This window comes from Orbilia oligospora, assembly GCF_000225545.1.
Source record: "Orbilia oligospora ATCC 24927 unplaced genomic scaffold scaffold00176, whole genome shotgun sequence".
Classification (NCBI taxonomy): Eukaryota; Fungi; Ascomycota; class Orbiliomycetes; order Orbiliales; family Orbiliaceae; genus Orbilia; species Orbilia oligospora.
Genome location: NW_011645733.1, coordinates 184,294 through 209,121, shown reverse-complemented (window position 1 = coordinate 209,121; position 24,828 = coordinate 184,294). Strand labels below are relative to the sequence as shown.

The 24,828-nt window shown below is 44.5% G+C and overlaps 7 protein-coding genes across 7 annotated transcripts; 1 reads left to right on the top strand and 6 right to left on the bottom strand.

Annotated features, from left to right (window-relative positions):
* Positions 1 to 18: 18 nt before the first annotated feature.
* Positions 19 to 2,335, bottom strand: AOL_s00176g63 (uncharacterized protein; the record flags this gene model as incomplete). Its single annotated transcript, XM_011128199.1, has 2 exons — positions 19 to 1,723; positions 1,812 to 2,335. 2 exons carry the CDS (start codon positions 2,333 to 2,335, stop codon positions 19 to 21), a joined length of 2,229 nt encoding a protein of 742 aa, XP_011126501.1.
* A 3,454-nt stretch (positions 2,336 to 5,789) lies between these two features.
* AOL_s00176g62 (uncharacterized protein) lies at positions 5,790 to 8,021 on the bottom strand (the record flags this gene model as incomplete). Its single annotated transcript, XM_011128198.1, has 10 exons — positions 5,790 to 6,318; positions 6,393 to 6,519; positions 6,610 to 6,858; positions 6,930 to 7,063; positions 7,134 to 7,245; positions 7,319 to 7,381; positions 7,451 to 7,504; positions 7,593 to 7,629; positions 7,724 to 7,824; positions 7,934 to 8,021. 10 exons carry the CDS (start codon positions 8,019 to 8,021, stop codon positions 5,790 to 5,792), a joined length of 1,494 nt encoding a protein of 497 aa, XP_011126500.1.
* A 1,877-nt stretch (positions 8,022 to 9,898) lies between these two features.
* Positions 9,899 to 12,130, bottom strand: AOL_s00176g61 (uncharacterized protein; the record flags this gene model as incomplete). The annotated part of the gene is made up of 1 exon (XM_011128197.1): positions 9,899 to 12,130. The coding sequence occupies one exon, from the start codon at positions 12,128 to 12,130 to the stop codon at positions 9,899 to 9,901; it is 2,232 nt and encodes a 743-aa protein (XP_011126499.1).
* Positions 12,131 to 13,956: 1,826 nt separating this feature from the next.
* On the bottom strand, positions 13,957 to 15,973 carry AOL_s00176g60 (uncharacterized protein; the record flags this gene model as incomplete). The annotated part of the gene is made up of 4 exons (XM_011128196.1): positions 13,957 to 14,902; positions 14,967 to 15,114; positions 15,168 to 15,623; positions 15,679 to 15,973. The coding sequence occupies 4 exons, from the start codon at positions 15,971 to 15,973 to the stop codon at positions 13,957 to 13,959; spliced, it is 1,845 nt and encodes a 614-aa protein (XP_011126498.1).
* A 3,151-nt stretch (positions 15,974 to 19,124) lies between these two features.
* On the top strand, positions 19,125 to 20,228 carry AOL_s00176g59 (uncharacterized protein; the record flags this gene model as incomplete). Its single annotated transcript, XM_011128195.1, has 2 exons — positions 19,125 to 20,051; positions 20,127 to 20,228. The coding sequence occupies 2 exons, from the start codon at positions 19,125 to 19,127 to the stop codon at positions 20,226 to 20,228; spliced, it is 1,029 nt and encodes a 342-aa protein (XP_011126497.1).
* A 129-nt stretch (positions 20,229 to 20,357) lies between these two features.
* Positions 20,358 to 22,037, bottom strand: AOL_s00176g58 (uncharacterized protein; the record flags this gene model as incomplete). The annotated part of the gene is made up of 3 exons (XM_011128194.1): positions 20,358 to 21,206; positions 21,278 to 21,721; positions 21,849 to 22,037. 3 exons carry the CDS (start codon positions 22,035 to 22,037, stop codon positions 20,358 to 20,360), a joined length of 1,482 nt encoding a protein of 493 aa, XP_011126496.1.
* A 1,155-nt stretch (positions 22,038 to 23,192) lies between these two features.
* Positions 23,193 to 24,292, bottom strand: AOL_s00176g57 (uncharacterized protein; the record flags this gene model as incomplete). The annotated part of the gene is made up of 3 exons (XM_011128193.1): positions 23,193 to 23,855; positions 23,952 to 24,059; positions 24,206 to 24,292. 3 exons carry the CDS (start codon positions 24,290 to 24,292, stop codon positions 23,193 to 23,195), a joined length of 858 nt encoding a protein of 285 aa, XP_011126495.1.
* Between the last annotated feature and the right edge of the window lie 536 nt (positions 24,293 to 24,828).

Here is a 24,828-nt window from a genome sequence, read left to right as displayed (position 1 = left end):
AACACGAATGATAAAAAACTACCATCCAAACTCCTCCACGAACAAGCTAACACTAGGACCTCCCTTCTTAATAGCCTTAGAAGCCTGCAACCTAACCTTATCACTTCCAGGTCCACAAGCGGCAACAGCACAAGTCTCATCCGGACCACAACTACCCACAAAGTTTGCAATGATTTCCTTCATATCCGGTCTTCCTTCGTAAATAAACTTATCAAGAGCATCTCTAACATCCTGATGAGCACCACCGGTCAACGCTCTGGACTTCTCATTATCCGGATCGCTGTCGTCGTCAGAGTAATCATCAATACCCCTACGACCGGACAAAGTACGTTCATCGGCGCTATCATCCGGATCCGGATCATCGTCGGACATTCCAGCGAAGATATCAGATGAACGACGTGGATGGGCTGCATAGTCTTCTTCTTCGAGGATGGTGTGGTCGTCTGATGTAGGTGCTTTGAAATATCCGGATTGACGTTTTGCCATTGATACGCCTCCTCGGGGTTGTGATGGAGGACCAGAGGGGTCGGATTCAGAAGTTGCGCCGTAACTTGATGAGGGCATGATATCACCTGAATAGGATCTTGCGTGACCGGTACGGGATTGTAGTGCTTGTGGAATAGCGGGGACGGGAGGGGTATCGGATGATTCTCGGCCAGAGATGAGGGTTGATGATTCATCTTCGCCTCCTGCTGCTCCTGCGGCGCCACGGTCTGTGGAACGACCACGACGGAAACGAGCGGTGGGACCTGCAACCATCATTGTTCGCATTCGAGACATGGTGAACCTTCCGGCGCGTTTCTTGTCCGGGTCGGTTTCGTGGAGTCGGATGACTACGTATGTTGATTGACCGTTTGGACCGTGACCGCCTCTTGCTAGTTCTTCGAGTTGGGGACGGATGTTTTCGTAGGACATTGATTTTTTAGTAGACCAGATGAATTCTAGATGGCGGACTCTTGCTTTTCGAACGGCTGATAGGGCGATGGGGAGGATGAATGTTATACCTGATCCGGAAGCGTAGAGGAGGAGGTTATCGTAAACGTTGAAGTTTGGAAGAGCACCGTATGGACCGTCAAGGATGGCCCTTAGTTCACGAGTTTCGGTGGTTTTATTCTCTGCTAGTTTCCTAGCTTCCCAGTTCATAGCCTTTGTAAATCCATCTTCCGGCTTGATAATGAAATCCACGGTTTTCTTGCCACCTTCGGTATCGATATCATCACCCACACTAGCAATGGTAAACGGGTGAGATTCGAAGTATCTAATACCGGGCATACATAAGAAAGCATGTGTACCCGGTCTCCACATCAAATTTCCTCGGGGAACTTTAACAATCGTCATCCCGTCTTGGGTAAGTTGTACCTTGGCCTTAAGTTTATCCGAATACCTGTTATGCCAGAATACACGGTTATAACGGATTGCTCTATCGATGAAATAGAGGATGAACGCTGCACCGATGGGACCGTACGAATGACGGTTGTGAAGGATGCAGGCTATGAATGTGAGAGGGAAGAGGACGAGATGGAGAACGTAGAAGACTTCGTAGCGGATGACTTTTAGGAGATAGAAGGAGGCGAGGATGATCATCCAGAGGGCTAGTGTGATGATACCCCAGACGTTTGCGGGGACGAGCAAAAAGCCGACTTGAGAGGGGATCAAGCGGGAGAGACCGACTGCTACTGCGATGGTGTGGACACCGCCTTGGATTAGAGCAGTGATTGCGACCCTGTTTTATATACATCTCCATTAGAATACTTTATATTATCAAAGGGGGGGTACGAGGAGGAGAGAAGGAGCAGGAGAATAGTACATACCATCTATGGAAAACATTCAATTTCTCATAACTCATCCCGGTCAAATAACTCAACGGCGTATTCTTCATCGCCAAAAACACCAATAGAGTACCATTAACGACACTAAACCACCCAGCCTTTCTAGCAAGTTGAATCAACTGCAAAGTCGGCTTGGAACTGAACAAACAAACCCAAATGTTCAAAATCACATAACAGATAACAATAACCGTATGCGCTCTCGTGGGTAATCCGAACCATCCTTGCTTCAAAAAGAAACTTCTAACAGCCCGACCCCGGTTCGAGAAGTTTTGTAGTTTTAAACGTAATGGTCGCGATTTTACGTATCTTTTCCGAAAGAAATGGATTGCCGCGGCGACTATTAAGACGATGCAGAAGTAGGCGTAGAAGAAACCTGTGTGTGCATTGTTCAGGGTTTCGAAGACGGATTCGATGGTTTGGTTGTCGTCACGGAAATCGTAGTATACGATGTCGAAGAGGCCTCCGAGGCGGATGCCGTAGTAGATGTTTGTGTCGTTGGCAGACATTTTGGTTGTGTGGGTCCCAAGGACAGCTGGGAGGGCTGTTTAACTCTCTCTTCTTGTTCTCTTCTCTTCTCTTTATCTTCTTTACTTTTCAAGATATTCTTTTAATTCTCTATTGTAAATTTATAAAATTATTCGAATCTGTGATCCTCATATGCTTTTGTGGTGGGCGGTGGTGGTCCTTTTTCGTATATGCGAATGCGGCTGAAATATATAATCCGTCAGCACAACGAACCAAGCTAGTAGCTTCCGACCACCAAAGAAGAAGAAAAAAACCTACAGCTGCTATGGTATATATAGTAAAAAAAAGGAAACTCGTGAAAATGGAACACCGAATTAAAATAAAATAAGGATATTTGAAGGAAAGGAAAGGAAAGAAAAAAACCAGGACGCCGAGAGGGGGGCCAAGCCTTGACCTTTATAAGGAATATCTGCTTTGTTGAAGAATGAAGGGGAAAAAGAAGAGAAAACGAAAAAGGAAGAAGCTGAAGAGATGAGGATAAAGTTGGAGGTATATCTACTCTACACTTGTATGCATGTCTAGCCTCACTCACTCGCTCGCTCACTGACTATGCTCCCGCGCGAGGGTCGACTCGACGAGGGTGGTGGTGGTGGAGGGGAGGGAAAAAGAGGGCTGAGGGCGAATGGTCGCAGCTAAGCTCGCATCCCTGTAAAAACTAAACTAAGAAGTATTTCCCCAAAACTTACTTGAAATCCTGGTAAATCTTCAGCACCCCACAAGAAGAAAATAAAATAAAATAAAATAAAATAGAAAAAAAAAAGAATTGTAAGATCTGAAGGGGAAGTTAGGAAAGAGCATGAAAGGAATATTGAAAAAATGGTGGGCAAATCAGACCACTCGATCTATGCAATCTCGAATTCAAAACGCCTTTACATAGTTTTGTTCCCATCACACACAGACCAAGCCTTCGGGAACCCGTATTATTGATAGTAAGAACCAGGGGTTCTCATGTGTGTAATACTTTGTCAAATCGCAAATACAATATCAAATGCGAAAGAATTCACATTAATCATCGCCAATTGCTTCCTCTTCTCCTGTCAATTATATTATTACAATTAATCAATCGTACATAGAGTGAAGGACGTGGTCTAGAAGGGTCGCACATGTATACAGCCCTTTTGGCTTAGATATCAAAGGGTTCAAAGCCCCTCAGACAGGCAAGAATTATCGAGTACAAGACGATAAATGCCGACGATCCGGCATGTCCTGTAAGAGAGCTCATAAACCCATTCAGATCCCTTCTCATCTTTTTGCATTCCTCTTACTTATTTTATCTCTGAAGCTTCAATTATTTGTCGTCAGAAAAGAGAAAAAAAGGCGGGCGTAGCAGCTAAGAAAGCTATGTAAAGCAAGCTTGGTCCGGGTAGGTAGCTACCCCTGCCAGCCAGCAAAAAAACCCGTTTGCCAAAAATACTTGCCAGAAAACGGAAAGGTCAGGGTTTAACGATGTCAAATACATTACCTGCGGCTGAGGGCAACTTGGACTTTTATTCCAAATTTACTCTCGGCAGAAGTGGGGCACACACTCTCACACGATCCTGGGGGATCAATGGGGCTGAGTTTTCTTTCTTTTGTAGTTATTCCATATCTTTGAAAGAGAAAACCTGCGAATAAGCTCGCAGAAATCCGAAGCTTTAACCATAGCTTTTTTTTTTTTTTGGCCTATCGATTGTGACAAAATACTTGTAGTGAATGTAAAACCGTAGCCATGCGCATGGATTGGAGGAGAAGAAACAGGCTACGATAAAGTGGAGCCGAAGGAATTGGTCAGATTTAAAATCAAATTCGCGTATTCTTGCATTTCCGAGAAACAAAAGCTCGGGAACTTTTTTTGTAAGCCTCGTACCTTAGCCCTCGTGGAATTCCAATTTTTGATTCTTGGTAACTGGCGCCATGGCTTCTGGTATTCTGGATCAATACCTATTAATTGTCGGAACCTTGTGAGGATTTTATCTACATACCTAAATACTTAGATACTTACATATCAGAATTAATTGAATAAAAATGGCAAGAATTACCTGTGCAGAAAGATTACCCGTACAATTCCTATCAGTTCTGTCTCTTTTCCAGTTCCAATTCCAATTCCAAAACAATCGTTTGCTTACTCCCGCCGTCCGACGTGCATTGCATACCAGACCGCATGCTTACTTCACACTCTATGTACAATATATATATTCCAACCCGGAGAAAGATCATACCATTTTCCTCCCGTACGAACGCTTTATCTCCTAAGGAAAGAATAGCCTACCTTTTCAATAAAAAAAATGAACAAAATATTAATACTTTCCTTTGAGCCCTGAGCTCCGAAGATACACAGCATAAGCCAACCAACTAGGCTGCAGATGGTTCGGCATATCGGACGGACTTGTGTCTGTCATACACGGGTTGTACTTCCTTACTCACTTTTACCATGTTGGAAGCTTGAAAGGTTTCATGCTTGTAACGTAAGCACTATAAACCTCGTATCCCTGTATACTGAACTGTCATGGCCCTGCCGCGCGCGGGTTTGGGTTGACAGTTTTTTAAACTTGATCTTCGTACTTCGTAACGTACTTCGGCTCTTGGATTTCATATTTTTACTTCCGGGTTTCCGAGCTTGAAGTTCGATCCTTATGATCAGGTATTTCGCTATCAATCGATAATATTAAAGTCTGGTTCTGCCACCTACTGAGATTGGTCATTCGCTGAAAGTCGAAGCCAGACGCTGCAGTCAGCCAACTTTGGGCGCTTCAGATTCCAACAGCTACAACACAAAAGCCTTATAATTAATGATAAGACACACCCCATAGGTCCCCACCATAAGACCGGAGGGTTAACAGCATCTTACACAAACAGGAAGTCCCACTAATTAAATAATATAGATTTTAACAAGCACTCAGGTCAGTTAAAAGATCTAGGTAGCCATAGATTTACGACTCGATGTCGGTTCGGCTGAGCCGCTTAGTCGAGTTACGTATATAATAGTTATAATTACAAATTACAGAGACAAGTTAAGGAGATTACAACCAGCTAGTCGGCCTAGATGCTACAGGCTTGAAAACACCTGCAAACTTATTCAAGTAAGTAGTTAACTCAATAGACGGTGATGATTCATTCTATTAATCTGTAAAACCTCGCACTAGGATAGTCTATTGAACTTGAAGCGTCGATTGCAAATGAACGAAGCGATCGGGCATAAAAATATTAAAATAAATCAAGAAAAGTTCGTTGATTCTATAGATCTGATCTATAACTATATATAGTCAAGTTAAGTAAAAACTAGCCGCTAAACAATGCAGGAAATTATATACAGGGTATAAATCTAAATATCCAAAAACTTCCCTTCCTTCCGTTACCTCAAAAAAACTAGATCTCCCAAATTCCAGCTAGTTATATAATATAATATAATATAAATCCCCAGGTCCAGCCGTGGAGGAAAACCCCAAAAAGGCAAAATCACTCCACGACAGACCTAGGCTGAGGCCTCTCCTCACTCTTCTTCTCCTCACTCTTCTCCTCCACCTCAGGCTCAGTAACAACAAACACCACCATCCCCGCCAAAAGCCCCAAAGTCAACAACGTAAGTATCGCACCTCCAAACCTATCCGCCGCCTTAATCTCATAGTTCCTCAACGCATGCTTCGCATACTCCGCCGCCAAAATCAACCTCCAATTCCTCATCGTTTTCGTATTTCCTTTCCCGCCAGGGTTTGATCTCGATGTCCCTCCGTTGTTACTGTTAAATATAAGACCGATGTTCGGTCGGACGTAGGGGATGATGTTTTGGATTACTTCCATGGCGTTGATTTGTTCGCCTAGACCGTGATAGCCGTCCCATTGTGCGCCGACGTTCCATTTTTGACCGCAGGCTGTCCCGCGGGGTTCGCCGATGCAGGTTGCGGCTGCTAGTGCGGCGTTTTTGCGGAGGTGCATCATGATGGTGTCGTAGGTGTATGGGGCTACTTGGGCGGTGTATCCCATCCATCTGGAAGTGGTTCTTGGGTTAGTTGATTGTATTTGGATGCTTGCGGGGGGTATAAGTGGGGGTGGGGTATGTACCTGACGAGATAAGCTTTAAAACTACGTTGATCCATATCACAAGTCTTACTTTCTTGACATTGAATCTCCTTGAGTGCTCCTGTTTCGGCGTCGATGAAAGTTGCGTATGTTGAGTTTAAGACGTTATCTAAATATCAAACCCACTCCGTTAGAAGCCCAACTCTCCAAAAAAAATCATCACCGTCGATATAAAAATAAATATGAAATGAATATTTACCAAGTTCTTGTTTCCAATAAGCCCTCTTACTCCCCGTTGTAAAATTATACATCGCAGCACACCCAGCCATGATGGTTCCATAATTATACGTCCACCTTTTCGTCGTAAGTTTGGTACATTCGTTTACATCGAGTCCGTCATTGATCCAATAGTCATCTTGGATAAGATTTGATTCTCGCATCCATTTGTATGACATTTCGGCTGCGTCTGCATAGCTGGTGTTTCCGGTGTATTTGGCCAGTCGGGCGCCTATATATGAAAAGTGTAAGTAAGATATTATATTATATTTAATCGAGGTTTACAGGGGGGTTGGGGTTTACTTTGTTGGAAGTATAAACCGTTCGAAATGGTGTTTTTGTAAAAATATCCACCTTTGATAGTAACGATCTGCCAGCGTAGACCTCCGCCGCAGGTTGTATTATCCCATCTCGCGTCTTGTGTATTATGGACCGTTCTAACCCATACACTGTTAATCACATATCCACCCGGAATATATATCAGTACTAATTGAAAGAGAAACTTACTGTGTAATCTCCAAAAACCCAGCTCCCATCTTCTTCTGCTCATCTGTTTCGGGAAACACCCTCTCGACAGCATCCATACTCATTATTGACCAAAACCCCTGATCGTCGTTTCCTATTTTGTGTTAAATCTTTGTTAGAAGTAGTTCTCCACGAACAATTATTTTTTACAAGATTGTATGTATTACCTATATCAAAGGCATGCTCTTTAGGTAATAGATCCAAACTCGGTGATACTCCTTTCAACCAGCCTGTGTAAATCTACCATTAGCATTCGTCTATTCCAAACGCTGGCTTTAGAATTTTAGAATAATACATACCGACAGTAACATTGCTGTTATACGTATCATCCCCAGTCAAGTGCCAATAATCGACTATAAAAAAAGAAAGAAAAAATCATTAGCTCTACTATACTTTCACGAAACTTCTTTACAGACACAGTTACTAATAAATGGAACATACCATAAGCCCCCAAAATCGCACCATGCTGCCACCAAGCCTTTAAACCAATAATCAACATATTAGCAAGCCATTCGACACCACCCTCAATGCTATATATAAACTAAGACTGGGAATAGTTGATATGAACGTACATATTGTCCCAACCCATTGGGGACCCCAGAATACGATGTAGGATCCCAAAATTCGCTTGCGAGGTCTTTAGCTACCTGTGCTGCTGCTTCTTTTATCGAGGCTGCAAAAAAAATATGGTGTTAATATTATAATATTATGAAATTGTGATTTAACGCCTTCAATTTTCGGAGTTTGAGTCCGAGAGGGGTAGGGAGGTATTGGAGACATACGGAAGGAGTCGATGTCTAGATCGATTGCTTTGGTGGTTTGTAGTAGTAGTAGTGATAGTGTAGGTAGGATGGAGGTTGTGAACCTCATTTTTTAAACTTTGAGGCTTATAATAGTGAATGTATGTAGTAGATATTTGTTCGGATTTGTAGTGTTATAAACTTCGGATGTATAGAATAGTACCGGTCCAGGTATCGAGAGTATAGTAACGAACGATATTGTATAAAATCGACAAAAATGGATCCTTCAAGAAACTTCGAAGTTCAATATCTTAAAAAAAAACGAGAGACTCGAATCGAAAAGATGCAATCGAACGAATAAGAATGAAAAAAAGCGCCTAGTCCTAGCTATATAAAAACCAATAATAATACCAAAATACCAAATCTAAAGAAAAAACCAAGTTTTTTTTCGACGTCAAATAGATCTTCAAAGGAAATAAATAAAAAAAAAGGGAGCCCAAGCAGATCGATCGAAACATAAGAAATACCAAGACCAAAGTATACGTAACCACTACAACCTATATACACCTACAATGCAATTCACACCTATAAAAATACGTATCTATTTTAAACCCTCCTCGCTCACCCCATTCTCCCTCACCTACCAATTGACCCCATAAAAACAAGGCTCCATGGGGGTAAGGGAAGGGAAGGGGGAGGGGGGTTGAACAACGATGTAACGCAAGGCCCCGTATTCTGACCTGTCAGAAATGGGTTGTAGTACGTTCGCTATGTCCCAATGCAGGAAGGAGGCGAGAGCCAAGTAGCAGAGTGCTACGTCGGGAAATTTAGTGGGCGGTGTTTTTTTTGAACTCAGCCCGGCCGTACCGTTCGGTCTGAGAAATGCGAATCACCGGCCTCCTTGTTAATATAAACTCGACATCGACCCAATCGGTTAGTTGGTATACCATGTTTTTTTTTGATTATCATCGGGAAATCTATAGATTTCGGGTAATTTTCTTGAGGGGGAGATTTAAAAGACATATGGGACAAACTGCAGGCGAACCGTTGTGATGTTTGAATTCGATTCAATGTTCATCCCATTCCGGGTGCCAAATGAACGCTGGTTAGCGCTTTATGATGCTGTGCCGTTTCAACCGAATACTCAAACACGTTCTTGGCGGTTTAGAGTCACTTCCATTCGAAAGTCTTCAAGGCCCCGTACTTCGCTTTGAAACAGGTCGGCTATGTATCTATAGGGAGAGCACGTTTTCAATAAGAAAGGAACTTCGCCTGCGTGATTGCAATGCTCGCTTTACTTTTAATAGGTTCGATATATTAGGTAGGTATGAGGAGGCTCAAGACCGCTCGCCGAATCTCATCACTCAAAAAAATTCCGAATATTCCGAACTTCCAGTTTAATAGCCAGATATATGGATTTTGATCATCGACAATTTTACATTTGCATGTTATACCGCCTGGCCCTGACTAGTTTCTTACAGAGCCGTGAAAGGAAGAAGTAGCTAAATTAAAACAATTCGAAAACCTAGCTTTTTTTTGCATAAATTACTTATCCACTGAGTAGCCAATAGTTATTTAGATATATTCGACCTTCATTGCCATGCCACATGCGTGCCACAGATAGAAATAATAATTAGTCTCGACAACCGCGTGCCTGTTCAATGCATCCGATGTAATATAGCTATCGCTGTGGCTAAGTATATACACCATGCAAAACCCACCCATTCTCACCGTTGTCGAGCATTATATACGGTCCCACCGTCCCTGCTACCCCCTTCCGTATGAATGTAGCAAAGCAAAGGAAAAAGGAAGCGCTTCGCCGTCGATGCACCGCTAACAAAGAAAAACTCCGACCCCGATATATATAGAAGAAGGGATAAGGCAATAAAAGGGAAAAAACTAACTTCATAAACCCAGACTTTCTTTCTTTTTTTTTTTTTTTTTTGCTCCTTTCTTTATTTCTTTATTTCCTTCCCATGTTGAAGTGAGGAATACATGAGCATTTTACTATGCTCCCGCCTCATCATTTTGATTGGTGAGAGTCCACCGTCTTCTTCTATCTGCATTTGCACCAGAGCTCCATAGCCCTGGTTTCCCCCCTCCAGGTTTTGATGATCCTCCTCCTCCCATCCCGCCGACCCTCATCCCGCCACTAGATGTACTAGCCGTACTTCCCTTCCGTTCCACTTTTGGACCAGTGCCACTCCCACTAGCACTAGCACTTCCACTAGCACCAGCAGCTCCATCAGCACCTTTTGGTTCCTTCTTTCCCATCTCTTCATCCGCTTTCTTCTCTTCCCCACTTTCTTCATCTGTCAACACAGCCCCTTCATCGCTACTTCCCCTTTCCATCTCCGCCGCGGGTGGTAAACTCCACAATCCTCTCGTGGCAGCAGCGGCGCTGGCCGTTCTCCTAACACCGATCGCATGGCCGCCGCCACCACTTCCAGACGCGTTCCCCGCACCAAACACCATACCCATTGCTCTTCCTCCCGTAAAAAGTCCCGTTGCACTGCCCCCCGCTGCTACGCCGCCCCCTGAAGCGCTAGAATCTACAGCACTTGACCCAGCGGGACCAATTAGTGGTGCCGGCAACCTCCCTGCCGTGTTATACATACTAAAGCTGGAGCCACCGATACTAGGTTTTCGAGGTCGTAGTGGCGGAGTTGATGATGATGATGGACCGGGTTTTGGTCCCTGTGGTGGGGATTTTACTTGTGAACCTGCTTGGGTACGGAGATGGTCTGTTGAAGCGGTGATTTTGACGTCGTATTGTGGGATTCCTGAGGCGGAAGAGGTATCCTGGGGTGGTGGCGCGGTGTATGGAGTAAATGAACTTGAGGTTGAAAATGAGAGGGGGTCTTCAGAGTCATTTGGTTCTTCGGCGGAGATACCACCGAACCCTGGAAGTTGGAATACGGGTACTGCATCTGTCACTTGCGATCCGGAGGATGTAGTAGTAGTAGCAGTAGTCGCGGTCGTTGAAGACGGGATCAAGACACCCATACTCATACTAGCGATTCCCATATCCATCAAAACGGGTTTGTGCGTCATAGCACCGATTAAAGCGTTACAAATTGCGCCATGGGAAATGAATATCATGATCGTAGAGCCCGGAATATCTTTCGCTGCTGCTGCTGCTGCTGCTGCTGCTTCAGTCGATTCTGTTGACTTACTACCAGCATTTCCACTCTTCGCGTCCGCGTTCTGAGCAGCAGCTAGCTGTTCAAAACTTGTAGTCGAACTGCTTTTAAGGCATGGCTTGACCTCGCCGTCCGCATAGTCCTTAATTATCTTCTCGAACCCAATTTTAACACGTTTATGCATTCTACCCCATTCTTCGCCATATTCGCCGCCATCGCCGTACCGTAAACTATCATATGCGTAGTCGATATCAATGAATTCTTTAGCATGCGAGACATGACCTCGTGGGATGGGTTCATTCTTCCCAATTGCCGAAGTTGCGACGGGCGGGACGAAACCGACGGAGTGGGCACGGTGGTGAGAATGGTGAGGAGGAGGACTGATGTGGGTTTGAGACGGTTGGCTGATGATAGGTTTGTCTTTACGAAGTCCAGTGGCACTAGACGGCCTCATCAGATCGATTTTAGCGGTTCCGACCATTAAATCGGTAGCTGGCGGCGGCGTAATATCGGTGAAATAGTCCTCGCAAAGCCATTCGCTGAGGAACCCGTCAACCCTAAGCATAGGTCTCGGGTGAACGACTAGTTTCGATGTAACACCTGTACTAGCACCAGTACTGCTACCACTGCCATCCGGAGTAACGGTTTTAATGTTTATATCTGAAAAATACTGCGACATCCCCGCCGTAACGGCTATCGACGTTTGTACACATCTCAAGAACGGCGAAGTATGTATTATAACCTTCGTATTCCCTAATTTCGAAGCAGCAGCCGGCGAAATCAACGGTATCGTCGGTGGAGGAGCTTCTTTCTTTGTTTCCTTGGGCCCAGCACTCCATGTACTCCCTTTCTCGGCTGGTTTTGGCGCTGGAGAACCAGATACAGGGTACTCAGACGATATTTGGGAGAGAATGTGGGTGGCGATTCGGTTACCCAACGTTCGAGCTTGAGTCCATCCGCCATAAGTGAGGGGAGGATCGTACGGGGTTGGAGAAGTTAGATGCCATACTGGATCCGAAGCGTCTAAACGGGCTCCGTGACGGCAGATGAAGACTTGAGCAGGTGCTAACGACTGGGGTTGAGCCGGTAGGCTCATTTTTCTCTCTTTCTTCCCTTGTGAAAAAGGGTATGTATGTCGGCGCTATTACCGGACTTTTGGTCAGGGATATCGGAGATTAGATGCGGCGTTTAAGCTTCTATGCAAACGATCTTTTTGGCTCCCTTTTCAGTTGAACCGCGAAAAAAGTCTTTCAAGAGGAAAACGATGTCGAAAAGAATAAAAATCAGGGAATGCCTATAATAACTAGAAAAATGGCAGTAGGGAAAAAAAGCTTTGAGGTGATCCGGAGTTCGACAAAAAAAAGTTATTGAGGTTTCTGATCCTGAACTTTGTCAATTAACTAGCGGGGTGCCTGGCAGGACAGAGAGCTCTACCCTGGTCTCCTTTTCCAGAGAGCTGTGTTCGGTTTGGTTCGAGTCAAGCAAGCCAACGGTTCAGACCCCGCTATTTCATGCAAAGGTCCAGACCTTGCAGGTTTGTAAGACCCTGCTCGTGCAGAATTTGGTTGCTGGCAAAGAATTAATAATGGGGGTGAATACTGATTTGATGGAAGATGTCAGAAGCTGGATAGACAGGGACGACGTGAAGATTAAATACTCACACAGTAAATAGGAGTAGATGGATATAAGCCTTTGGTTATATGCTGAAATTAAGAACGCCGAGAAATTTTGTGAGATTGATAAATTAGAGTGGCCGTCGCGCTGACTCTTTGCTGCGTAAATCCGGTTGATGTGTGATATCTCTCAACTTAACTTTGAGAGACTCTAAGTACCTTATAGATGCTGGTAAAAAATACTATGAGGAACAGTTAAAAGAAGTAAATGGGAAGTAGTCAAGTGTGAATAATCTGATGAAGTTCTGTCTGTGCCATTTTGAATGTCTTGCCGGGACTGCTTCCAGGTATGGGTGGCATCGTCTCATCGCCGTCCGGCTTGAGCGCGAAGAAAGGCAGAGGTCGGGCCAACCGAAAAAAAGTTTTTTTTAAAAAAATTCTGCCGACCGGGTAGCTATTGGAACTGATTGGTCGGCCCGGAGCCTAGACTAACCGGCATGCCGATGAATCTTGCTCACTGATTGCAAGATGCACATGTGTAGTTAATTACCGATATCTCCGCCGAAGGGTCAGCTGTCAGATTAATGAGCTTTGAATACACTTTTCGTGTCCGAGTAAGTGCCAGAGATCTCGAGACTGCATTCAAGGAGGTGAGATTGTGGGGATGGGCTTACTTATTTATATTTATAGAGCCCCGAGACAGACCTCTAGGCTATCCTTTATGCATCTACTCGACTCGTTCGGCTTGTAATTGGATTCATTAGGTAAGATGAATTGGAATTGAAACTGTCGTCTCATCTGCTGGGTTCGAGTCTGTGTAACCTTTGACATCCTTGCAACGCAGATATCCTCCTGAGACTGAGGCTACTTGCTAGCTATATTCTTTGAGAATGTACCCATGACGGATAAGACTAAAATAAAACTGGCTAGGCCCCGAACTATCCAATCATGGTGCAATACCTATTGGTATGCATGGGTTGACATGTCTATTTCATCTATATCTTCGCAGCTAGTGGAAGATCTGATAATATTGTTGTAGCCTATGTATTCAAATTATTCAAATTATGGGCCACGGACCCAGCATAAAGAAGGTACCATTAGACCTAGGTAAGTAGCTTAATTAAATGGAACTAGGGAGTCATTAACTTTGTTATAATTCACAGAGGTGCATGATACACAAAAGGAAACATTAGAGCATTAAGAACATCAGCTTGTGTACGGAGCCATACTAGTACCCCAACTATAACTATCCTCGGCCGTCTTAATTGTCGATCGCTAAAACAAACTTAAAAGAAATCCGAAAACACAATTAGAATAGAAGCCCCTTTGCTTTGATCGGTGTATCAAAGCTTTGTCCTTTCTGGAGAGCCTGGAAAATCTTATCCCCCATCAGTCTATACTCCAAGCTATCAGCCCTGACATCAACCTTCTTCCCGCCAACAACTTCCTGCCAAACGATATCTTTCTCAACTCTAATTTCGCTAACGCGAAGAGTAGGTCCAGAAGTAGGTGCAGGCTTTGGAACCTTTTTCTCCCAAATTATTCCTGATGAAAGTATATCTTTTTTAGCAGGGTTAGAATCGCGGCTCTCTGGCTTGGTATAATCAGCTAGCTTGAAGCCGTCTAGGCCCCTGCATCGCTTGTACTCGTCGCCGTTCTCAAAGTATCTCCATCGAACGGAAGGGTGCATGTATTCTCTTGTGTGGTGATGATCACGAGTCTCATCAATAATGTTGCCGACGGTAAAGTCACTAGTGTATTGTCCAGGAGCTCTGTTCTGACTTCCGGCCATTGCTGTAGCTCCTTGGAAGGAGTCAACGATAGGACCGCATGCCCATCCGAATTTGAGATCCTTTTGGCCTGGCCAAACACGTGAGACGGAAAGACGAGCCAATGCCTCCTTTCGGATGACGGCAAGTTTCTTATCGTGCATTTCAACCAAGTAATCGAGATACTTCTCGTTAAAGGTAAGGAATGGACGACACCGATCAATCATCCACATCAATGTGATGTCTGCAAGTTCTTCATCGTCGCCGTTGGCATAAACAGTGTTCCCATCGGATCCCTTTTCAGGTGCTATGGCGAATGGGTTTAAGGCCGAAAGGCCCGAAGAGATCTTTGAACCCATCCAGCTGGTCCAGCTTTCATTCTTTTTGACAAACTCGTGTGGTGTCAAAATCCCATCGTTAGGGTTATCACGCGGAATGACAACGGGTTTGTTATCGGAATTACCACCACCAACATTTACGTGCATCCTATGTACAGCAAACTACTGGTTAGAAGGCGATAGGCTAGGGAATGATAGGTTCTGATTCTTACCCTGGGAACCAAACTTGAATGAGATTAGGGCCTTTGTACATCAGTGGGTCATTGATGTCTCGCCCTTCGAAGGGTTGATGCCACATCGTTGGCGTAAATGCTATTCGGTGATCATCAAGAGCCAAAGCATGGAATGCATTTTCAACCTCTACAAATAGGGTAAGATACTATCCACTAATGCGATTCCGAATGAGTACTTACTGGTCGATAGTCTAGGATCTCTGAATTTCTGATCCGCATTCATATTCAAAGCTCTCACCACCCTACTTTCCGGAATTCCCATGGCACCCACAGTGTCGAACACACCGATTACCTTGATTTTAGCAGGGTATCTGACAATCTTTCCAGTCTTCAAGACTTGCGACAATGTCTCAACATCATTGTCAAGAAGAACTGTGCTGATTCCATCATACATCCGCTTGAATTCATCGGAATTCTTTTCGTTTCTAGCCTTGTAAGCGCTATAAACTTCTGGGAACTGGTGCAAACTGTAACGATCGATGATGTCAAATTCATCGATCAGGCCGCCGAGGGTTCGGGCTGTGTATGCGCCGCGGGAGAATCCGAAAAGGAAGATTTCATCATCGGGCTCGACATTGTTACATAGGAAGTAGTAGGCTTCAAGGACGTTGTCATCGAGTCCGGCACCGGTTGCACCTTTGGCCAAATGTTAGCTCTTCCCATCAGGTTCAAGATAAGAAGTATGATTTACCAGCAGCCATGTTTCCAACCGTCCCCCAACTAGTACTTCCAATACCGGACTGGTAGAAGACTACCTGCTGTGTTTCACGGCCATCGCCGTCCAGTTTCTTAGGAGCGATGGCTTTGACCAAACGGGCGATATTAGATGGAACTGTCTCAACACCTTTATCAGATCCCTGCCAGGTACCATCACAGCAGATGATAACCCGCTTGTACGTAGAGCCCTGGACTGCATATGAGCCGTCTTCGAGTTGGATACGGGTGGATGCCGCTCGGGCTCCGGGAGCGGATGATATTGTCGACATATTGTGACTTTGATTAATTGATTAATATCAGCTAAGTTTCTGACAAACGACCGTGTGTGATATGATCCGATGCCTTGAAAGCCGAAAAGGTGGCGTTTCTTCTGGCTCAAAAGGTTTGTGATGGAGTATTCCGACGTCAGGAAACGGCTTAATATCCTCGGATTTATTTTCACGTTTAATTTCTGTAGTGGCTGTTCTTTCGTCAACACCGCACCGCACTGGCTTGACGCGTTGACTCCGTGGTATTTTTCTTAGCGGAATTTCCCACTTAAACACGGGAAGGAAAAGGATATCGATAGGAAAAAAAGGATACAAAGTTTTTGGTATGTAATATAAGTACAGCGCAATTTTGAAGGGGGAAGGGGAGAGAGGGGTAAAAACACGGGAAGGATCTAAGTCAAAAGCGTCCGAGGTCGAAGAATATATACTAACTTCAGCTCGACATGCAGCTGCCTCATTACTATACTTCAATTGATGGCGTTCGGTCTTGTCATTGCCTTGTCCAGCCCGAAGTCTGTCAGACTTATGCAGCCCCCCTCCAACATGCAACAGCTGAAAATCGACAGAATGTCATTGGACGCCCTGTTCGAAAGAGGTCGGGATTTCAGCCGTCTTGGGGGGAACCTATAGGGCAGACCGATATCATAATCAATTATTTCTCTTTCGAATGAAATGGTTTAACATATATTATAGTGCTTATAAGTATGATATGTCACGAGTGGCGATATCTACCCCTGCCAATACCAGCCGTCGAGAGTCAGCCCTATACTCTCGTATTCCTAAAATCTCACGCATTTCTTTGAAAGGCTTGTCCCGCTTCCCGTTGATTCATCTATTAACCTTCGAGCTGAAAAAGAAGCTGAAGGTGCATGGATCGCAATCGCAAGTTTTCTTGATTAGGTAAGGAGTCTTAGCACGCGCAACGGATCTTGGAGCTTGGTCTTGGCCGCCTCGATTTGGCAACCTGTAGGGTAAGGATTCCTCCACCTCGATATCGGGCGGGTTAAAACCTTGCAGGAAGAGGGAAAAAAAAAATCTATGCAGTTGGCGAAAACTTGATTCGCTCGCATAGGATCATCTGCATAGGTCGGAGGGAATAATATGTATGAAATCGGGTTTTTCTTGTTGGTTCAAGATTGGAATCCTTGAAATTGCAGAGCTTGTCAAGCTCTAGAACCTCAAAGGCTGGGAAGGTTGTGCCGCATCTTGCACAAGCAGGTTACCAACCCCGCTTTTTCGTGGAATGGTGGGCTGGTCAAGCTGGTCTTTTTACACAAAAAACTAAAGATAAATTGATGATGGAAAATCCAGTATTATGTTAATCTCGTCATGGAGTCGATTCTCTATCCGGGGAAGCTATATCTGTGTCTTTACACACATCTGTTCAATTGGTTCGATTGGTACAGCAAGCTATGGTCTGGAGGAGCAAGCTACGAAGCTTTGCGCCACCAGGCAAGCAGCACCCAAACCCGAACGTGAACTAGCTACAACTCCCTCAAAAACCCCGCCTAGATTTTGTGCGACCGCCTTTGAAGTAGATCTATGTCCGATACACCTATACATGACGTTTTTTGTCATCTGATGGATAATATTTGAAGGAATGTAAGTGCTTATGCACATACCATCTCGACGTAAGAACCGAACTGATATCCCGTTGATCAATTGCCTCTTATCCTTGATTTCGATCAATTGATCAAGTGTGTGTAACGGATCTAAAACATGTTTCCTGAATAATACTAGTGGGGGTTCGAATTCCTGTGTGTAGCCGTCTTCCGATAAGATGTGCGAGATTTAAGTAACCCTAGTGGCCCTGCACAGCTAGTTGCTGGTTGCTGCACGAACCGAAGCAATGCAATGTCTGCGGTCCGCCGTGAGCTCTCGCGATTAATTCGGATTTATCGAGCTTCCAATTCATACGAGTGCCAAGGATCTTGCAAGACTTGGTGCTATAACGTACTTGCCAAAATCCGGATACCACCATAATTATAACTTTGCTTCAAGTGTAGCCGAACTCAATATAATAGTGTCCGAGATTCCGCTGAGGTTTTCGAATCCTACGACGGCTTGCCGTTTAATGTCTTTTGTTAAACTTGAGTCTAAGTGTCAAAATCGTAAATGATCTTCAAGATAGAAACCACTTGTCTGTTTTCGGAGCTATAGTAAAACTGCCCCCCTTGTTTGGATAACGGTTTTCTAAGCCTTTGCTTTATCACACAGTGTACTAGTACAGAAAACAACGTAATTGAAGGGAGCGATAAGGTCCACTATGTATCCACTTTTATCATATATACTCTGCAATAACCTGGTTAAGTTTTTTCTCAAGCTCGTCCATTGTATCGATCCAATTAATTTCATTTCAATTTATATAGGATGTGAAACTGTAATATCGTAAATCATATCGTTCTTCTCCACCGGCTCACTCCGCTTCTTGCCCTTCAAATTACAATATTACAGAATACGGAAATCATTCAATTTAGCTCAGGCCACGTCAGTCTCACATTGCATTGAACAAGCTAGATCCGAATATACGACTGTGCAGCTGGTAAGCGGATAGAGCCGAAGCTCTAAGCCCGGTCCTAGGATCCTCGAGCTTGAGACCATGTATGAAATCTGCAAATCGATGCCAAGTCTCCATCTGGTCTCGCCATCGTACAACGGTACCTGCACATCATATCCTTCTTCGGCCAGTCTAGACGCCACTTCTTGTGGAGCTTTGCGAAAACCCAACGCAACAATTTCTAATGGTGTGGCTCTAAGGGTCGAGGACGTCTGGGGCACTAATGGTTTCTTTGTCTCAACCAATATTGGGCCCTTGCTTCTTCAGCCGTATTTGCATATTGTACTTGCTTGCTATACTGCTTTTTTTTCTCTCCTGCATGCAGTGTGTACGATAAATATACTTTGTAGATCTGATTATACATGTATGTACAGTACGTACGTAAATGTATCAATGGTATAAGGGTACATCTTGTCCATAAAAGGGACCCTTCCTCCCGCCAAATTTTTCAATGATCATCCATTGCATCCAGACTCCCTGAAGTCGAAGTCCGGACCAGTACCTTGGGATAAAAACCTACTATCTATCCTACTATCTATCCTACTATATCGTACATATCTATCTAACTTTTAATACCTAATTCAAAATCCAAAAATGCGGTTCTCATTTGCTACTTTGGATCTTGTGGTCCTACTTTCCACCTGGCTTCCTCTTTCTTCTGCTCTCCCCACCCTTCCACCTCTCGCTGACTACCAAATACGGAATTTCCAGACCATCAATAAGATATACCAATTCACAGTATACCCACGTCAAGAGGCAATCATTGCACAGGTGACGAGTGACTCGATTCCCGAGCTTGAACCTCTGTTCAGTCCAACAGTCTCCGGTCGAATCCAAGAAATTGGAAACTTCACCAACTTTCGCCATAGCATCGAATACTTCTTCGGTCTAGCACCAAGACCACAGGGTTCAATGTACAGTGCAATAGTCGAAGCGGAACTTACACAGTTCTCTTCAGACCATCCCTCAATAGCCGCTAGCACCGTCAACTTCAAAGTCGCCCTTGATAATCCTTCAAAACCAGGATTTGGCGCACCAGGTACTCGCACTTATACATATCTCAAACAGACCGGGTTCTGGCATTTCGATGAACAAGGAAGAGTCGACTATTATGACCTCTATATCCCCGCGCTCAACGAGTTTGCAACTATCCTTAACGGTGCAGATTTCAACTCAAAACTTGTCCAACTTCTCGCAACAAAGCAGATCTGTCAGGGCGCTCAAAAGTTATGCAAAGGGAAAAATACACAATACCATCCACAAATAGGATTGAACATAGGCGGCGTGTTGAACGCTCTGGGGCTAAGTCCTTTGTTGGATCTTCCTCTCATCAACCAACTGGGACTTGGCAGTCTAAACTTGGGGGAACTGACTTGCTTTGCTAAACTCTCAGCAAAGAGTTTTGGAACTTTCGACAAGTTATGGGCGGATACTGTTACTTGTAGAATTGTGCATTTGATGTTGGCAGAGGTCGATCCAGATGACCATTGCGAACATGTTGGTCCAACTGGTGGCGGCAAGGTAAGCTACTAATCCCTCTATTTTAAGTACACCATAAAGAAGTCTATAGAAACTAATTTAGTCCCGATGATTTAGTGTGTGGAATACCCATATTATGACCGCCAATTCAAGGATAATACATTATTTGGGGATACTCGCCGGTTTAGGTCTGCGAGTTATAGCACTCTAAGTACGTAAACATAGTTTTAATGAATCATGTGCGATAGACTACACGATAGATTAGACACGAAGAGACGAGTTTTTGTCATCATTAGCGATATATATTTTTAAAAATAAATCATTCATATTAATAACCGTAAATCTTCGTCATTGAATTGACTCTAGCTCCCGTACCACCCGCTCCACCCAAGATATTCGTTCCTTCGGCTCATCAACCAGCACCTCCAGCGACCTCTTACATATCCCCTGCGGAGAAATCATCCACCAATAGCTATCAACCGCGCCATTCGCTTCTCCCCAAAGTCCTCTCATACATAAACTACGTATTATCTCTTTAACCTTCCACAACCCCGCGTGATAATGCGCTGTCACTAAATAAGCCTTTCTGTTCTTCGCCCTAAATGTATTTAATAGTAGCGCATCCGGCATTGCAGCCCACTCTAATGCAATCTTTTGTAAATTTGTTGCGGCTACTGCATCCATCGAGTCCCTGTCTTGAACCGAGACGATGGTTAGGATATCTGATAATCGTTGTGCCGCTTTTGGACTGGTTGCTCTATCGTCCCCTGAGGCGGCATATTCCAATCCGGGAAACACCGCTGTTCCTCGGGCCCGCTCGACTTCTAATGTTACTGTCGTTTCTTGGGGTGTAAATTCTGAAGCTCTAAACCCCACATCCATACCTCTCTTTATGCTTTCACCAAGCATGTTCATTGTTCCTCTCGTTAATGAGAAATAAGTATCGCAACTTGTTTCGTAGTTATCGGAAGGACATGACATGATGTACATGGAAAGTAAAGCAGCAGTAGTTAATATCGAGATCCAAGCGTTAAGATCCATCTTAGCAAAATTGCCAGGGTTTGACACCACGGCTCGAAAACCCGCCAACGCTTTGACGTAGTGGGAAATTTCCTTGGCGGACCGTGCTTGCAGACCTTGTAAGAATCGCTGATGAGATGCGGCCAGCGCGATCATAATATCGTAAAGGTAGCTTTCCTATTAGATTGTTGATAATTTCGTTAGCCCGAGCTACGATGATATGATAACTTGAGTGGAAGTTCCCTTACCGAGTATGACGATTCGAATGTGATTCTCGACCACCGCTTCGTGTCGTAAGCTTGCAACGGCAACGTCCGGAAAGTAAAGTTCCGGAATAGATATATAAACTCAACCTCCTTGGTTATCGACCCTCCAGTTTCGCTGCGGGAACGGCCTCCCTGTAGCAAACATGTTGAAGGCGCACTCTGCCATCTCGAAATTTGCGCATCGGATGCTGAGCCGGAGTCGCTGTCCCCATGGCTAGGAACGTTAACGTTAACGTTCGGCGGGTGCTGGGAACTTGTTGTCGCCCCTGTTTCCCCAAATTCGATGAAGACGAAGCGATTCGCAGCTGGTTTTCTTTGAGGCCTCTTTCGATTTTTTGGTTGAACTCGTGGCGGGATGACGTCTTCGTAATGACATTCAATCTTTGACTTTAAACAGCCCTGACAGCTAGGCTTTCCTTCGTTGCACTATAAAATTTCCAGAGGAAGAAATCGAAAACATCGACTCATCAACACTCATCCATCCAGCTGAAAAAGAAAAAGCATCCATAATCTTTTATGCATTTGGGCGCGCGAGGTTTAATTCTCTTCATACCTTCCTCCTTTTCTGTTTGCATTCTCGACATCCCGTCCGCGTCTTATGATGAAATCTGCGAATCCGCGATCCGGAACCGGAGCTGCTAGACTCCACGGGTTTCTCCGAGCGGAAGTGGATGACCGTTGTATGCGGAGTGAACTGTGAAGGCTGAAGGCTGATAAACGGACTTTCGGATACCTTGTCCATACTGTACGGAAGGTCGAACCAAACCACAGTTTACCAAACAAACAAACAAAAAAAGTAGATAGCTTTGGTCTGGGAGATATCGGAGCTCCTGCCGAATATGTCGTCGTCAACTTTTAATAATCTAGCGAGATCTCGTGAGATGCCTGGTTGAGAGAGAGGGTATCGAAAGGGGGCCCCCTTCGGGCACCGCGGGCGGAGGCTCTTTAAAACCCAGAGTTTGGTAACAGATGTCAGTGTTTCCCCCCCGCAAATCATCCAAAGATCAAGCGAATCACGCTAACGGCTGCTGTTGAGTTACAAGAGGTAATAATAATGGAACAAGCCGGAAAATGATTGCGGGCGCACCCCCAGAACACTTTTGAAACCCAAGTTCGAAACTCGAATCAAAAAAAAAAGCTGTGGGGCCATGGAGATCCTGACTTGATAAATCACATGATTCGAGGGAATTGTATGCATTACAATGTATTTTGGAAGCCTATGGGCTGTATAGTGCCGGCAATTATAGCTGACTGACCGGAGTTCGATGGAAGCCTATCCGATATTTTTACTGACTCGATAGTTCATGCATAATTCACATGGTCCGGGCGGGATAAATTAATTTCCCGCGAGCATGACTAGACTTTCAGCCTATCATTAGGATATTTTTGCCTGCGCCTGGGAAAAACTGCACGACGGCTTTGGCGACCGAGCTTTGCCAGGGTCAAGAAGAGCTTCTATCGGGCCACACTTAATTGCACAACCATGGGAATGAACGTGCATCTTCAAATGCAAATGAGAAAATCTATTCGAACGAAGAAGAAGAGATCTCACAAGGCAAAATGAATGACTCGAGACAGTTTAAATACATACATACATACATACATGCGGATCCACAATTAAAAAAAAAAAGTTTTATTACAGGTCGGAAGGGTTAAGAATTCTGATACAAAGGGACTCGAACACAAGAAAGAATTCAACAAAAATAGCCGCCGAATTAGAATCTCGAAAACTTAGAACGAGAAAGAACATGGTGATAGATCTAACAAGAATTAAGTCATACCCTAGCGCAAACGGCTCGGCTATAGCGAGCTCGAGTGTCCTAAGAAAATGACTTCTGACCGCAAATATCTAGCTATCTACTTCCTAATACCAATCTTAAAATAAAAAAGAGAAAATTTATTTCTTCTTCTTTGATGGTTTGGTGGGCGTTGGGAGCGTCTTTGACCATGGAATGCCTAGAAGAAGTTTCGTCGCAAGGCACTCGGCCTTGCTTTCATCGTCCCCAGACTTGCAAAGCGGGTCCACCCAACGTTCGCAAGGTTTTGCCACAGTCTGAATCTGAACGAAATCGAGATGGTTCTGCTTCGGATTGAATTGGAAATTGCCCACAGACTCCGAAAGGTCATATTGACAAATATAAATCATAGTGTTTATGCATCTTCCGATGAGAGCTCGAGAGAGCGAAATCCCGTATTTGAATTCCACGCCGCTCTTTACGGGGGACATCACGATGGACGTTTTGCCAGCCTCCCCAAGGCAGTGGACTGGAACCTCATCCTGGTACTTTTTGGGATCGGTTGCTTGGTTCCCGAGAGAAATCGTGCCGGGTGTAGACCAACCCTCGATCTCATAGTGACCACTCTTGGACATAATAGTCATTGCAGCACCAGTGAGCTCTTGGACGGAGGAAATCTTATTATTTGCCGATCCACAAACCCACTTAAAGCTGTCCTTGAACATGTCTCTTTCCTCGGTGGAAGGGACGGGAAGAAAAGCATATGCGTTCTCATTTTTCTCGATGCCTGACTCTTGCCGTTTTCTGAGAGCTTGGCCGATTTCCTAGCATACCAGAACGGGAGGCATGACTGTTAAAATTCTGTGGATTGGGGTATGCGAGAATATACACCCGTACAAAGGTTCTAAGGTCGAACTTACATCATTGTGCCACCTCTCGTGAAGGTCCATGTGTATCTCCGGAACCCCGTCATCATTTACTCTTTTAATAAGCTTCACATAGCCCCCAAGGTCGTGTTCAGTAACAGCCTAAATTTAAGTGCAGACAATAGTTAGTGCCTTCAAAGATATACCAATAGGTCTCGTGCATGATTACACGGGCTATAGGGTCGAGCCTAGACATCCTTGAGGCTGGGATAGGGTCGTAAGGTGAGTGACTCTAGGACAGTACTTACAGCGACACCGGCCTCTATTCCCTTGAAGAAGAGCAGGGCGGTCAGGACTCCTGCCTGCCACAATAGAGGCTTGCTCTGGATTCGCATTTTGCACTAGCTGAATGGCAGCTTTACCTATCAGCCTTTATCTCTCGTCTTCGAAACAAGAGTAAGAGCAAAAAAATCAAGGTCTTGAGCTGATCGAGGGACAAAGGGAAACGAATAGAGATGATAGTATATAGATGGTAACCAGTACCTCGATTATCGAGTAGTAATTTAGCCTTTGAAGTTGCCGCCGCTTCTCAAGGACACGCTATAGCTATGAAATTTGGGAAACAGTCCTTGTAAATAATAGAGAGGCTGATGCCAGCCGGGGATTCTGTCTACTCATATAAGCTCTCAGGCTAGAAAAACACCTTTAAAGAGGAAACCACTCCTAATACATCCTACCGGTCTCGAGAATCGGATACACTGGCATCACCATGCATCATCGACGAGCCAACAGCATTGGTTTTACCTTTGGTTGTGTTGTAACGGCGAGGACATGTTGGAATTCGAGGCCATTCCTGCAGCCTGAGGATGCTTGTCCACACTGTGCGTTTCAGCAAACCAACCTTCATTATTAGTAACAACCTCAAATATTA